The sequence below is a fragment of the Capricornis sumatraensis genome, chromosome 8, assembly GCF_032405125.1.
Source record: "Capricornis sumatraensis isolate serow.1 chromosome 8, serow.2, whole genome shotgun sequence".
Taxonomy (NCBI): Eukaryota; Metazoa; Chordata; class Mammalia; order Artiodactyla; family Bovidae; genus Capricornis; species Capricornis sumatraensis.
Genome location: NC_091076.1, coordinates 67,605,385 through 67,621,588, shown reverse-complemented (window position 1 = coordinate 67,621,588; position 16,204 = coordinate 67,605,385). Strand labels below are relative to the sequence as shown.

The 16,204-nt window shown below is 47.2% G+C and overlaps 1 protein-coding gene across 2 annotated transcripts in view; it reads right to left on the bottom strand.

Annotated features, from left to right (window-relative positions):
- Positions 1-16,204, bottom strand: part of ASIC2 (acid sensing ion channel subunit 2) — a 1,230,438-nt gene that overhangs the window by 58,991 nt on the left and 1,155,243 nt on the right. For both annotated transcript variants that reach the window (XM_068977218.1, XM_068977217.1), the window contains exon 3: positions 15,941-16,068. In XM_068977218.1, coding sequence (XP_068833319.1) covers positions 15,941-16,068 — 128 coding nt within the window. The remainder of the gene's footprint in view (positions 1-15,940; positions 16,069-16,204) is intronic.

Here is a 16,204-nt window from a genome sequence, read left to right as displayed (position 1 = left end):
GCATTCCTCACCACGCGTGCGTGCTTAGTCGCTTCAGTTGTGTCCGACTCCTTGGACTGCAGCCCACCAGGTTCCTCTGTCCATGGGGATTCTCCAGGCAAGGATACTGGAGTGGGTTGCATTGCCCTCCTCCAGAGATCTCCCAGATCCAGGGATCAAACTTGCGTGTCTTATGTCTCCTGAACTGGCAGGCGGGTTCTTTACCTACTATCACCACCTGGGAAGCCTGCACTCTTCATAGACATGCTGTCTTTTCTGGGGTCCTGTTCCCCTTCTGCTTCTTCCTTTCAGTCTTCTTGGCTCTCCTAGAGACCTTGGTCATATACTATCTTCCTGTCCTTGTCACCTAATTGTGTCTAAGGACAGGAAGTGCTATCTGAAAACATAAAACAGGACCTCCTGCTGGCCCAGTGGTTAAGACTCAGCACTTTCATTGCAGGGGACATGGGTTTGATCCCTGGTCAAGGAACTAAGATCCTACATGCTGCATGGTGTGACCATAAAACCAAGCCAAAAAAACCCAGAAAGCAAGTAAACCAAGGAGTGATGAGTCTCATTGAGGACTGATTTTTTTTTTGTTGTTTTTTGGTTGTTGTTGTTCCATGATAGGATATGCTGTAAGATTTAAAGCAATTTATTAACCAATATTGATTCACTCTGCAATTGATTAATTCATTGATTGACAGCATTACAGTCTGTGCTATATGCTCAGAGTTCTTGCCTTCAGACAGCATCTGCTCCTCGATGGAGCAAGACATGCAGATAACTTGGATTCCTTAGATAACTAATATTTGTATTAATAGCCAGTTGGCTGTTGTTAGGGGCTTCCCCAGTGGTGGTAGCAAATCCGTCTGTAATGCAGGAGATGCAGGAGATGTAGGTTCGATCCCTGGGTCAGGAAGATCCCAGGGAGGAGGAAATGGCAACCCATTCTGGTATTTTTGCCTGAAAAATTCCATGGATAGAGGAGCCTGGTGGGCTACCGTCTATGGCGTCACAAAGAGTAGGACACGACTGAGCATGCACACAGGCATGTGGTCTTTGTTAAAATTTTTAAATGTAAAAAGGAGAGAGATCTCAGTCGGTGGGAAACCAGAGATGCTTTACCTCGAGAGCTAACAGATTAACACCAAGACGTACTTGCTCACAGGGAATGATTACAGGGACTGTTCGGCCCATTTGTCACAACATAAACAATAGGGACTTCTCCATCCCTGGAGGGCAACAGTTGTTTTCAAGCGGGAAGGAGTAGGAGAGAAATAGGAGAGATGTCTTTTCCAGATTCCCTTGACCTTGCCCTTGCCCTTGCCAAGGGAGTCTGACCGTCAGCGGAACTATTCACATTCATGCATTCATTCTGGTTGATATTTCTAGAAAAAATGACCTGTGACTATCTAGCCTTCCCCATTGGCAAGAAAAAGCTTTCGGCCTGCGTAAGGAGGTGTCCTCTACAGAATTCTTCGCCCCTTAATAAAAAAACAACAACCATCAGAAACCAAGGCCACTGTGTACAGAGTTCAGTTGCTGCTCAGGAATCAAAAGAGAACGTGGTCCTGGGTAGCAGGACCCAATCAAAGAATGTTCTGATGGATTAACTTGTCTCTTGAGTAAGATAAAGTAGGTGAGTCAACAGACAGTAGCTCTCCTTTCCTCGGCTGGGTCTGAGGAGGAAATAAGCCATGAAGAGATAAGCAATTGGCTTCTGATGTCAGAATCAGTGAAGAGAGGATCCAGAAGCTAGTTCTGCCCGGAAAGATGCTGATGAGAGTGGGTACCATTAAGTTCTGGACTTTGGACCCAGACTGAAGTTGCCAGGTCTGTACCATTTTTGGTTCATCCTTTTTCCCCATGCGTGCATGCATGCTAAGTCACTTCAGTCGTGTCTGATTCTCTGCAACCCCATAGACTGCACTTCTGCATCGAAGTTAAATAGGCAGAGTGACAATATACAGCCTTGATGTATTCCTTTCCCAATTTGGAACCAGTCTGTTGTTTCATGTTCAGTTCTAATTGTTGCTTCTTGACCTGCATACAGATTTCTCTTGAAGAATTTTCCAGTTTGCTGTGACTCACACAGTCAAAGGCTTTGGCAGAGTCAATAAAGCAGAGTTAGATGTTTTTCTGGAGCTCTCTTGCGTTTTTTGATGATCCAATGGATGCTGGCAGTTTGATCTCTGATTCTTCTGCCTTTTCTAAGTCCAGCTTGAACATCTGGAAGTTTATGGTTCACATATTGATGGAGCCTGGCTTGGAGAATTTTGAGCATTACTTTGCTAGTGTGTGAGATGAGTGCAATTGTGCGGTAGTTTGAGCATTCTTTGGCATTGCCTTTCTTTGGGATTGGAATGAAAACTGACCTTTTCCAGTCCTGTGGCCACTGCTGAGTTTTCCAAATTTGCTGGCATATTGAGTGCAGCACTTTCACAGCATCATCTTTCAGAATTTGAAATAGCCCAACTGGAATTCCATCATCTCCACTAGCTTTGTTTGTAGTGATGCTTCCTAAGGCCCACTTGACTTCACATTCCAGGATGTCTGGCTCTAGATAAGTGATCACACCATCGTGATTATCTGGGTTGTGAAGATCTTTTTTGTAGAGTTCTTCTGTGTATTCTTGCCACCTCTTCTTAACATCTTCTGCTTCTGTTAGGTCCATACCATTTCTGTCCTTTATCACGCCCATCTTTGCATGAAATGTCCCCTTGGTATCTCTAATTTTCTTGAAGAGACCTCTAGTCTCTCCCATTCTATTGTTTTCCTCTATTTCTTTGCATTGATCACTGAGGAAGGCTTTCTTATCTCTTCTTGCTCTTCTTTGGAACTCTGCATTCACATGGGTATATCTTTCCTTTTCTCCTTTGCCTTTCACTTCTCTTCTTTTCACAGCTATTTATAAGGCCTTCTCAGGCAACATTTTGCCTTTTTGCATTTCTTTTTCTTGGGGATGGTCTTGATCATTGCCTCCTGTACAATGTCATGAACCTCCGTCTATAGTTCTTCAGGCACTCTGTCTATCAGATCTAATCCCTTGAATCTATTTCTCACTTCCACTGTATAATCATAAGGGATTTGATTTAGGTCATACCTGAATGTTCTAGTGGTTTCCCCTACTTTCTTCAATTTAAGTCTGAATTTTGCAGTAAGGAGTTCATGATCTGAGCCACAGTCAGCTCCCAGTCTTGTTTTTACTGACTGTATAGCACTTCTCCATCTTTGGCTGCAAAGAATATAATCAATCTGATTTTGGTATTGACCATCTGGTAATGTCTATGTGTAGAGTCTTCTCTTGTGTTGTTGGAAGAGGGTGTTTGCTATGGACCATGGAACAACAGACTGGTTCCAAATTGGTAAAGGAGTACATCAAGGCTGTATATCGTCACTCTGCCTATTTAACTTAGACGCAGAGTACATCATGTGAAATGCCCAGCTGGATGAAGCACAAGTTGGAATCAAGATTGCTGGGAAAAATATCAATAACCTCAGATATGCAGATGACACCACCCTTACAGCAGAAAGCAAAGAAGAACTAAAGAGCCTCTTGATGAAAGTGAAAGAGGAGAGAAGCAGTTGGCTTAAAACTCAACATTCAGAAAACTAAGATCTTGGCATCTGGTCCCATCACTTCATGGCAAATAGATAGGGAAACAATGGAGACAGTGACAAACTTTATCTTTTTAGGCTCCAAAATCACTGCAGATGGTGACTTCAGCCATGAAATTAAAAGACACTTGCTCCTTGGAAGAAAAGCTGTGACTAATCTAGACAGCATGATAAAAAGCAGAGACATTACTTTGCCAACAAAGTTCCATCTAGTCAAAGCTATGCTTTTTCCAGTGGTCATGTATGGGTGTGAGAGTTGCACTATGAAGAAAGCTGAGCGCTAAAGAATTGATGCTTTTGAACTGTAGTGTTGGAGAAGACTCTTGAGAGTCCCTTGGACTGCAAGGAGATCCAACCAGTCTAGCCTAAAGGAAATCAATGCTGAATATTCATTGGAAGGACTGATGCTGAAGCTGAAGCTCCAATACTTTGGCCACCTGATGGGAAGAACTGACTCATTAGAAAAGACTCTGATGCTGGGAAAGATTGAAGGCAGGGGGAGAAGGGGATGACAGAGGTTGAGACGGTTGGATGGTATCAGTGACTCTATGGACATGAGTTCGAGCAAGCTGCAGGAGCTGGTGATGGACAGGGAGGCCTGGCATGCTGCAGTCCATGGGGTCACAAAGAGTCAGACAAGACTGAGCCACTGAACTGAACTGATACAGCTCTTAATCTGTGATTGATAGATTGCCTCTACTGCTAGACTGTAAGCTCTGAGAAGAACCAGGTCAGCCCTGTTCATCACTGTATCCTCCTTACGCCTAAACCCAGTGCCTGGTATGTATCAGATGCTCAATAAATGAATGAGTCAGCAGGAAATGATCAAGGAATGGGGCAGGAAGGCTCATGGTCTGTGTGAGGGCAACACGTGGATCAGAGGGGGCTACTGTAGGGGGTACAGCCACTCGAAAAAGTGATAGCGGGAGCCAGGATGTGGAATTTGGACTTTATTTTCTAGGTTGGGAAAGACAATGATGGGTGTCAAGAGGGATAGTGAGATGATAAAGTAGGCCCTATTCTCTCTCTTTTATGCATTCATTGAGTCATTCATTCCATTCAGTTCATTATCAAGCATCCTCTACATGCAAGGCACTATTAAATGCTAAGAAATGAAGAGCAGAAATAAGAGAGTCATATCCTCAAAGAGCTCACAATCTGGTAGGGAGATGGATAAGTAAACACATGATTATCATGTGCAAATTTTATGCTAGAGATTCACACGGAATATTCCAGGGTGGCCTTCTGGAGGAGGGAACATTGGAGCTGAATCTCGAAGGACACATACAAATTAGGTAAAGAAAGGGTGGGAAAGGGGTTGCTGGCAGGGATCGAGAGAAGTGAGCATGTGATGCTTGAAAATAACTGCACGCAGTTCAGGAGATTTAGTACTTTGGGTGGGAGGCCAGGGAAGCAGAGAGAGACACTGCTGAAATGCAGGCAGGGGACAGAGCAGAAAGGGCATGAAGAGGTTTCTGGACTTCATTCTCGAGGAAGTGAGGGAGGGAGATGATCAGATGCATATTTTAGGAAAATCGTGTTGATGGAGAGAATGGATTGGAGAAGGGCAAAGTGGGCAGCAGGAAGGCTAGCCAGGCAGCTAGTTCTTATAATGAAGGACCGAATTAAAGTGAGTCTGGCGCAGGCGATAGTGATAGCTGGTGTGTATTAAGCGCTTGCTGGGTGCCAGAACAGTTCTGTGTGCATGCATTAACTCAGTCTTTTTTTTTTCCCCACCATGCTGCGTAGCATGTTGGAACTTAGATCCCTGACCAGGGATTGAACCCTGGTCCCTTGCATTGTAAGATCAGAGTCTTAACCATCGGACTGCCAGGGAAGTCCATCACTTAGACTTCTAGCTACCCTCTGGGATAGAAACCGCCATAATTCCCATTTTACAGATGAGGAAATGAGGCACAGGGTCACCATCTAGGGAATGCGTGTTTGTACTCAGGCCACTTAGAGGGTTGGGGGACCATCACGGAGCAGCAGTTGTGTGGTAGAGGTATGAGACAGGAGAAGAGGGTTCAGTTTAGACTGTGGATTTGGGATGCCTATGGGACTCTGAGGGGAGGCATACGACAGCACCTGGAGTACTGGGTCGGGGGCTCGGGAAAGAGATCTGGGCTGGAGACAGTGATCTGAAAGTCACGGTAAAGGGCAAGCTCATTCAAGGAGACTGCAGAATGAGACAAGCCGCAACCAGCATCCTGGGGCGCCCATCGTCTCAGGAGTGACCAGAGAAAGAACTGCTTACGAAGGCAGCTCAGGAGGAGCAGGCGGGAGGTGAGAAGGAACGCCAGGCCAGAGTGGAGAGAAAGGGGTCTCAGGGAGGGCGTGGCCAACAGCCCACCTGCCACTGGGGAACCAGGCGGGATTCAGTGAGGAGTGTCCTCACCATCCAAGATTGGGTTTGGCCACAAAGATTTCATGCGCGACCTTGATGATGAAGAGTTTCTGTGGGATGCTAGAGGTGAGCTGGGAATTGAAAGGAAGGTGAAGAAGTAGAGAGAAGCAAGTCTAGAGAGACTTTGGAGACTCTGTTAGGAAGACAAGGAGCAGAAGAGGCTGCAAGGCAGAGGGGAGGCAGATGGAGTGATTTTATCTCTTTCTAAGACTTGAGCATATTTTATGAGAACTCACTTTGGGATTTCCCCCAACAGAGCTGTGCACATTGGCTCATCCTAGCCAAGCAACACTTCTTTTAAGGACCCTTCTGCCTCCTCCACCTCCGCCGTGGCCTCCACTCTGACAAAAACAAACTCTTATCGTGTAGAAAAAAAAAGGTGAAAACCTGACTCTTGGCAAAACCATCTGGGGCTCTGAAGACATTTCTCCCTTCGAGATGGAGTGGCAATAAGTGGGCAAGTTGCTAAGCTAGTTGATGCTTAATTGATTCTTATTTTCATCTATTTATGGGAAACACTATTCCCTGTTGATCACGGAGGGGTGGCCACACAGCAATCTATCCTGCCTTCTGGCGCCTCCCTGGCGCTTTCTGGAGCAGAACTTTATGATACTCTGTTTGTGAGGCTCCAACTTCGACAGTTTGCAAGTTGCTGAAGGCATGTGGAACAAATTCTCTCCCCTGCCTTGAAAAACACAAGTAGGCAAGCCTCCATTTCTAATGGGGCCCGTGAAGCATATTAAGGACCGCAGATCCGGCTGTCAGATTGACAAACGAGTCTCTCTGTTTGAAAGGCACTTAGGAAGTTGTATTTGGAAGCTTGAGAGGAGCTGTCAACAGCAACTGGGGGGCCCACCCCAGATAACAGCTGGGCCTTTTAAATTTGGGGTAGATTGAGAGTAATGTTTTGAGTCGTGAGCGGCGATGGGATTCCATCCAAATGTTGGTGATGTGGCCAGTCTATGCCGAAGGTAAAGGGTTAGGCTTCTGTAGGAACCAACTGTGCCCGCACAGCCTGCCAATGACTTAACTGGGGCCTGCAGGACCCCAGTGTTTGTGTCTGCCCCGTGTGAGAGGCTGGCAGGAAGCTGCTTGATCCAGGGTGTGGTGTGACAGTGGGTGTTCTCTGGGAGTGTGGATGGAGCCCAAGTGGGAAACAAATACACAATCCAGGTTGTGGACTTGAAACTGTTCTTCTTTCCAGGGGCTCCACACTGGTTAGTCGAAGGAATTCTTGGTGAGAACGGGATATTTCTGGGCAGCGATTGTCAACTCTGGCTCCCCAAGGCATTTCTTTCTTTTTAAAATATTTCTTTCTTCCTTTGGCTGTGCCAGATCTTAATCATGGCACGTGGGATCTCCCATCTTCATTGCAGCATGTGGAATCTGTAGCTGTGGCATGTGGAATCTAGTTCCCTTGACCAGGGATCGAACCCAGGCCCCCTGCACTGGGAGCAGGGAGTCTTAGCCACTGGACCACCAGGGCAGTCCCTCCCCCAGGACATTTCTGAAACCCTCGAATGTAAACCCAGGGCCCTGTTTCTCCTAAAACTTTTTGAACAATGAGGCTGGTGGCAAACTGCCTGCCCAGTCTCCAGATTCATTCTCAGTCCCCCCAAGAAGCATGGGCAAGGTGGTTGAATAAAGATTTGAAGGACACATTGGATAAACATTTAGAAAAACAAGACTCGCCACCAGGATCTTTGAGGAGGAAGTTTGAGATGAAAATTTTCTGATATAGACTCATGACTGGAAGTCCTGTCAGGATTCGCAATCGTCTTCACTTAGGGGCCAAGAGTCTGACTGGTGGTGTCAATGTGAAGACAGTTCATTTGTGCTCTTACCACACCAATGTCCCAGCTTTGCACTTTCACATATATTCACTCACTCATTTAATTCTCCCCATCTTCCCGGGACTGGTGCTGCCCCTCCCATCTGTGCTACCCGCTCTCGTGTACACGGATGGCTTCCAGAGCTCTGTCTCCAGCCCTGACCCCTTTCATTAGCTTTTGCTCTGATTAGGGTTTCTAAGGGTGCAGCCAGAAATGAGACAGAGAGCATCATCCATCACAGGCTGGCTCACAGCCTCAGGGAGAAGGCGGGCCCTCAGGGCTTTTGGCAGCGGTGGGTGGGTGGGTGGCGGGCAGGGAGAGCATCTCAGTGCTCTTTAGGCACGGAGCACAGATTTGAGCATAGTGTATATTCATTCGAGGCTTCCCTGGCGGCTCAGTGGTAAAGAATCTGCCTGCCAACGCGGGAGACGCGGGTTCAATCCCTGGGCCAGGAAGTTTGCCTGGAGAAGGAAAGGGCAATCGGCTCCAGTATTCTTGCCTGGAAAAGCCCCATGGCCCGAGGAGCCTGGCGGGCTGCGGACTATGGGGTCGCAGAGTCGGACATAACTGAGCAACTGAACATGCATGCGTGTACATTCGTTCTTTCAACCCTGCACATTTACTGAGCTCATGTCTAAGCAAGGCATGGGGGATAGAGAATCTGAGGACACCATCCTTGCTCTCAGAGAGTTCCTGGCCTATGGTGAGCCAAGGGCTGATGGAAGCTAAGAAAGGCAGTTCTTAAGAGGCAGGTGTGGGGCTGAACCTTGGTGGTCCAGTGGTTAAGACTCCAAACTTTCAATGCAGGGGGCTCAGGTTCAATCCCTGGTTGGGGAACTAAGAGCCCATACTCCTTACCTTGTGGTGCGGCCAAAAGATCAAAATACAAAATGAGGCAGGTGTAAGGAGTGGGGTTGCACAAGAGGAGGTAAGTCCTGCAAGGAGAGTCTTGCATGTCTTAGGAGTGGGGCACAATTGCCAAGAAAGCTGCTTGACTCTGTGAGCACTCCAAGGCTGGACCAAGTTGCTGTCATCTTCATCTTCCCAGCAAAGCAGGGTGCTCAGTGAATATAAGCTGAAGGAAGAAGTGAATGTATAAGGTGTGATATAGAGTGAGTAGCTGCTCCTTGAGGGGTGGCAGGACAGGACGGAGGTCTTCTTAAAGATGGTGCCCTTTGAGCAGTAGCCAGAAAAAGGAATAGGCCTTTGCTAGGTAGATAAGACCAGGAGGAGATGCTGGGCAGAAGGAACAGTGGGTGTAACGTGCTGAGGCTGATGATGGAGAGATACTGGAATATTCACTGGGTGGTCCTCCAACACGGGGAGGCAGGGAACACCCTGACTGGGCACATGATGAGGCTGGAAGAGGGCAGGGGCTGAACAGCAGCTTGGACGCCATTCAAGGGGGTTGGGCTTTTGTGAATTTCAGGGAGCTGTGAATTTATGGATTCTAGGTAGGGCAGTGAAGTGGCCGTTATGTGTATGGGCTGGGGAAGGGGTGCTACCAAGGAGCATGCCCAGAGCTTCTCTTCTCACCCCACTTCAGTACTCTTGCCTGGGAAATCCCATGTCATCCTGGAGGGCTACAGTCCATGGGATCGCAAAGAGGACATGACTGAGCGACTAACATTTTGACTTTGACTGTGTATCTCAGCCCCTGCCTCTCAGAAGTAGAAACCCAGGTTCTGCCTCCCGGACTAGGGGATGGGGGTTTGTCTCACATGGCCTTAACATGACCGCTGCCATTGACCTTAACAGCACCCCATGCCAGCTTGCACAAAGGAAGGAGTCCGTAGGTGGCCGAGCATGGAGCAGGTGTGGAACTGCTGTCACCCAAACTTCTGGGTGATTCCTGCATGCCTGAGTGACCCCTCAGGTTGCTAATGCTGGAGGCCCTTTGAGGTCATCTATCATGGCATCTGGTCCCATCACTTCATGGGAAATAGATGGGGAAACAGTGGAAACTGTCAGACTTTATTTTTTTGGGTTCCAAAATCACTGCAGATGGTGACTGCAGCCATGAAATTAAAAGACGCTTACTTCTTGGAAGGAAAGTTATAACCAGCAGATAGCATATTAAAAAAGCAGAGATATTACTTTGTCAACAAAGGTCTGTCTAGTCAAGGCTATGGTTTTTCCAGTAGTCATGTTTCATGTATGGATGTGAGAGTTGGACTGTGAAGAAAGCTGAGCGCCAAAGAATTGATGCTTTTGAACTGTGGTGTTGGGGAAGACTCTGTGAGTTCCTTGGACTGCAAGGAGATCCAACCAGTCCATCCTAAAGATCAGTCCTGGGTATTCATTGGAAGGACTGATACTGAGGCTGAAACTCCAGTACTTTGGCCACCTCATGTGAAGAGTTGACTCATTGGAAAAGACTTTGATGCTGGGAGGGATTTGGGGCAGGAGGAGAAGGGGACGACCGAGGATGAGATGGCTGGATGGGATCACTGACTCGATGGACGTGAGTCTGAGTGAACTCCGGGAGTTGGTGATGGACAGGGAGGCCTGGCGTGCTGCGATTCATGGGATCGCAAAGAGTTAGACACGACTGAGCGACTGAACTGAACTGAACTGAGGGAGGCCTGGTGTGCTGCGACTCATGGGGTCGCAGAGATTCGGACATGACTAAGCGACTGAACTGAATTGAACCCAACCCTCCCATTCTATGGATGGGAACCCTGAGGCCCAGGGAGGGAAGCAACCTGTCCAAGTTTTCACAGCACAGTCAGGACTAGAGTCCAGGTCTCTGTGCTCTCAGTCTGGTTTTCTGTCCCCAGATAGATCTGTGCTCTCTTAGCTTGGCGACCTTTGGCCGATGACTTAGCTGGGTGGTTTTGTCATCTGAAATGTGGTGACAACAATATCTCCCTTTCGGGCTTGTTGTGGGGAATAAATGAGATAATGCAGGTAAAGTGTCTCTGCAGCTTAACGTCTGGCAGGTGGTGTGAGCTCAGGAAGAAGCAATTTTTACGGCCCTTCCTCTCTGGAGTTTTGTTTCTGCTCCCAGCGTGTCATCCCACTGTCTGTCTCTGGTGGTGGGGGGTCCTCGGATGGTGCAGGGGCTGCTACAGCAGCTGAGCTGGGGTGGGGGCACTTCTCAGATTGTCTGAGGAAGGCAAGGTCATGCCTTGGCCTCACTGAGTTCAGGACAAATACAAATTTTAAGAAGCAATCTTGGGTCTGGACTACAGCCCAGTGGTGTGTTCTTTTGAAACAAAGTGAAAAATATTTTGAGAACGGCATGTGTAATTTTTCATGGGTGGGATGACTTTACCACGTAAGAGGACTTTCTCGTTTACAAAGGCACTCATGGCAAGATTCCTGTAAGTCACCAGTTCTGCGCAGGCTTTCACTCAGGAGTCAGTTTCCCTAGCATGAGTGATACCCCCTTTCTAGGAACAGACCTTCTGTTCCCCCACAGTCTTGTCACTCCTGGCCTTCCGGTAACATTCCCATGAGCTTTGAGCTGAAGCAGCAGAATCCTGGAATGGGAGCATTGCAGCCGCTATAGATTGTTAAGTCCATCATGATTTTCACGGGCCATCAAGAAAGAAAAAGCGGGGCTTCCCTGGTGGTCCAGTGGTTAAGAATCCAGCATGCAATGCAGGAGACATGGGTTGATCCAGGGTCGGGGAACTAAGATCCCACATCCCTTGGAGCAATTAAGCATTGGTGCCACAACTAGAGAGTCTGTGGGCCGCAATGAAAGATCCTGCTTGACTCAGCCAAGACCTGACTCTGCCAAATAAATAAACAAATAATGGTGAAGGGATAAAATCCAAAGAAAAAAGAAAAAGCACTGCTAATTGTAACTGACATGCAATTGATTGGGAAACAAGCTCCAATTTCAGAAATGTTAAAATGTGAAAGAACACATATCTTAGAATCAATGTTGGAGAACGAGGGTCAGCTGGATAGGATAGAACCAATGCGAGGACACACAAGTAGGGACAAATCTCCAAATCCTACTTGGCTTAAGATTATTTAGTGGTTGTTTTTTTTTTTTCTGTGTGAAAGAAACCACTAATATGTAGGTTTTGTGAGGACCGACACTGGTCTGTTTTCTTACCACTGTATCCCCATTGCTTCACACCCATAGTAGGTGTTCAACAAATATTTGCTCAACAAATAAATGAAACAGAGCCACCTTATAAAATGTGTGGCAAACCCAGACAAGAAAATAAAGCATTCATAATCCCCCCACTGTGGGTATTTTGCCTTATTTTCTTTCGAGTCTTATTTCCTATGAATATGCTGTTTTATATACATGTAAACATAATGTATTATTAGATTTAGCTCCGGGATGTGTTTTTGTATTTCTCTATTAATATGAATGAAATGATGAAATGAGATGGTGTGGAAATGCTTTGAAGACTGTAAAGTGTTTAACCAAATATCTTATTATTAGTTATAATAACCACAGCAATGCTAATATGAATGAGGCTGATTTTCTGAAAATATACTTCAAAGCCAACAACGAATTTGTCCTCTGAAGCTAGGAATATGTTCTCTTCCTGATCGCCACGGGGAGTCCCTCTGTTTCATTTTGGGAAGAAAAAGAGACTTAAGGATCCTGAGAAGTTATTGGTCCCAGGCACTCACCTGGCCTAGAAATGTCTTCAGTGTCACTAGCAGAGGGTCAGTGTTGGGGGCAGAGGGGAGAACAGAGGACATCTTTCAAGCCAATGACACTGCTGTCCCGACAGAGAGTTTCCTTCTTTTTAACTTTCACTAGCAGTGAAATGAATTCCCCTATGGGTTTCAGGGAAGGCTGTTCACGTCCCCTGCATGGTAATAGCAACATGGACATCAGAGAGATGTCAGTACAGGTAAGTCAATACAGGATGGGAGTGGTGATTACTTTCAGTAAATCACAAAGGAATATTTGCCTTGGATGACTTGCCCCAAATTCCCTGACAGATAGTCAAACACTTCACAGACACACTGATTAGTCTAACTCATGCTTGATTCTTCCAAGGGAGATGGGTTGGTTCACATCACACATACAGAAGGGAGAACTGGCAACGATTCTCTCCTTGAGCAAACTCTAGCCAGGCTCCTCTGCACCCTGTTTCCATGAGGTCTCAACCTTGACCTACAAAGGCTAGGACAAACACGAACAAAGCTTCTTCCTCCTTCCCTCCTTTCCTTTCTTTCTTTCTTGTCATTAGCACTTAATTTTCATTAAAATGAATATTTTGGATGGAGAGAACTTCCCTAATGACTCAGATGGTAAAGACTATGCCTGCATTCCAGGAGACCCAGGTTCGATCTCTGGGTTGGGAAGATCCCCTGGAGGAGGGCATGGCAACCCACTCCAGTATTCTTGCCAGGAGAATCCCTATGGACAGAGGAGCCTCGTGGGTTACAGTCCATGGGGTCACAAAGAGCTGGACACAACTGAGTGACTAACACACACACACACACACACACACACACACACACTTAGATGAAGAACAGGATTAGAATAGTGTTTACAATCGACTTCTGAAAAGTCACATTATGTAAGGGAAATAAAAACAGGTGAGCAGAAGTCCAAAAAAGGTGCAGCGTGTATACATCATTGCGCTCGGATGAAATATGCTGCTCAGGGGAGCACATACTTAGGCCGCATGAGCCCAGGAGGAAAACATCAACAGAGGACAACCCCCCAGGTCGCAATGCTGAATGCTGAATTCTCCAGCGAGCTCAAAAAATATTAGTATTTTGGAAACATTCAACTCGAGCTCTTTACAAAAATGACTGTCTCTTCAACATGTTTCTACACTAACGTAGTTTCTCACGGTTCAACCCAAATCCTTGGGATGACCCAGCTCCCTTAAAGCACCTGCCTGAGGACTCAAGACTGCCAAGTAAACTCAAGAGTTTACTGTTTGTGTTTGCGTGCCAGCATGGGAAGGCAGGACCCCTGTCTTCCTGCCTCTGCAGGAGGGGAGGAGCCTAACTAGGATGGGGTTTTATTAGCAAACTCAGATGGGTTTCACATGCACTGACCGCCCCCGTCCAACTCTTCCACTTTTTGTAATTTTCAATTCCCTGACTCTGCTCAAGTGCCCTCTGTGTCCCACCCTTCCCCCTCATTTCCCCTTTAAAACGCCAAGTGCCTTCTGCACAGATTGAAGTTGAGTTCAGTTCACGATGAACCTTCTTCCCTACTACAATGGTACATTACTGGTTAAATCTGTCCTCGCTGCTTTAACCAGTGTCTGACTTTGTTGATCTCTGACAGCACTCGAAGGCTGGCTGTTACACCCAGGCTCATAGCTTGGGCTCCGGACTCTCTGCACACCTTGACCTGTGAGTCTGTGTTCTCACTCTTCCTGACGCAAATCCTCAGCCCTGAACTTGGCTCCCTGCTGTCAGCTTCATGTCCTCTAGGATGATGTTTTCCAGTTGTTCTACTTGGCTCCGACCTTGCACACTCTTGAACACTCCACTTCTGCCCACACAGTCTGCCTCCATCTCTGGGGCCCGCAGATGCTGGACCAACTTCCAAGCCTCCTCTACCCCTGCCTCGGGGCTGCCACCCCACCCGCCATGGAGGTTGATCATGACCTTCAGCAACTGCCTAGGTGTTACGTACAGTAAGTTCATGTGGCCCATGTAAGTTCATCAAGTTTCCCAGAGATTCAGAAATACAGCTCTCTTAGAGATTTGGCTCAGATGTAAAGAATCTGCCTGCAATGGGGGAGACTGGGGTTTGATTCCTGGGTCAGGAGGATCCCCCGGAGGAGGGCATGGCGACCCACTCTGGTATTTTTGCCTGGGAAATCCCATGGAGAGAGGAGCCAGGTGGGCTACAGTCCATGGGGTTGCAAAGAGTCAGACACGACTGAGCAACTAACACTTTCTTCACTTAGAGATTTAAAAACAGTTTCTTTCTCTTTTTTTTTTTCACTTAAAAATTATTTATTTACTATATTTATATATTTGCTGGGCCAGGTCTTTAGATGTGGATTTTAAAGAGGTGGATCTTTAGTTTTGGCACGTAAGATCTTAGTTGCAGGCATGTGGGATCTAGTTTCCTAACCATGGAATCGGTCCCGGGTCCCCTGCATTGCAAGCCTGGGGTCTGAGCCAATAGCCCACCACAGAAGTCCCTAAAACCAGTTTCCAATACAGAAGATCACTCTATAAAGTGGCTAAGTACTGGATGAAAGATGATTTGAAACATATATTAAAAACAAGCTGAGCTCTTAAGTTGCGTGTGGATCTCTCTGCTCCTCCCTGTTCTCTGGGCTCTGCCTTCCTCACGCTTTAGAGCTGGGCTCCCTGTCACTCATTCACCTCACTCTTCACTCCAGGCCTCCCACGGCAAATTGTCTTGGGTGACCTGATTTAGGACTTCCTCAGGGTCCTAGGCTTTCCAGCTTTTATTCTAATCAAACCAGAAAATGAAGAGGAAAAAAAAAAAGCATCCATCCCAATGTCTCTCTGCAGTCCTGCTTTGAGACCTCCTCCCCATTGAGAATCTACGAAGGTCTCCCTTCTGAGACATGTAGCACATGTTACATCGATGCTAGCCCATATTCCACGGACGTGCTGAGTTGATGCAGCCATCCTGGCTGGCTGGCTGGGAGTCCCTCCCCTGGTGCTGAATCAGAGAGCAGACATTGACCCATGAATAGGCTTCCCTCCGATTAAACTCCGTAATGGAGACTGACGCCTGCCTCTGTTCCTTCTTGCAGGCCACCTGGCATTGTATTAACAGAGTGATGAAACACACCAAACCCTGGTGAGCAGTTCCCCCTAGCACTCACTGGCCTCTCACCTCACCATCACAAAGATTTTCCCCCAGCATGTTTTAGGAAAAAAAAAAAAAACCCAACCAGTTCACTGAAAAAGAAAACAAGCTGGTTTTCCCTCACACCCAATTTCAGAATCGACAGGCGGTCCAGGAGAATCCATATACAGAGGTCAACGGATACCTTCCTTCAATTTCAGAGTGAGGGTTCTAACTGAACCCAGCCCTACTCCTTCCAGCCTCCTGGGTGGATTCTGTGCCTTCTAGGAGTGAGAATCCTATTTCTCCACCTCACGTGGCTGGTGGCTCAGAGAGGCCAAGGACCCCTGATCCCAGAGACCCCAGGGGACTTACCCTCTGCTCCTGTGTGGCCACGAAAGTCTGGAACCCTGGTGCCACACCAAAGCCCAGCTCTTGGATGAAAGGCGGCTCAGACTGACTGTGGATCTGAACCTTCACGCCTGCTTCAAACGTCGTTTCCTCTGAAAGAACAAAGATGGACAGAGCCATGGGTCAGTGACAGTGGATGCTCGGGGATTCCTGGGGCTGCTCCACAGCAGAACCACAGCCCCCAGAGACGTGTACATCTGCATCCCTGGCAACGGCAGCTATGTTACC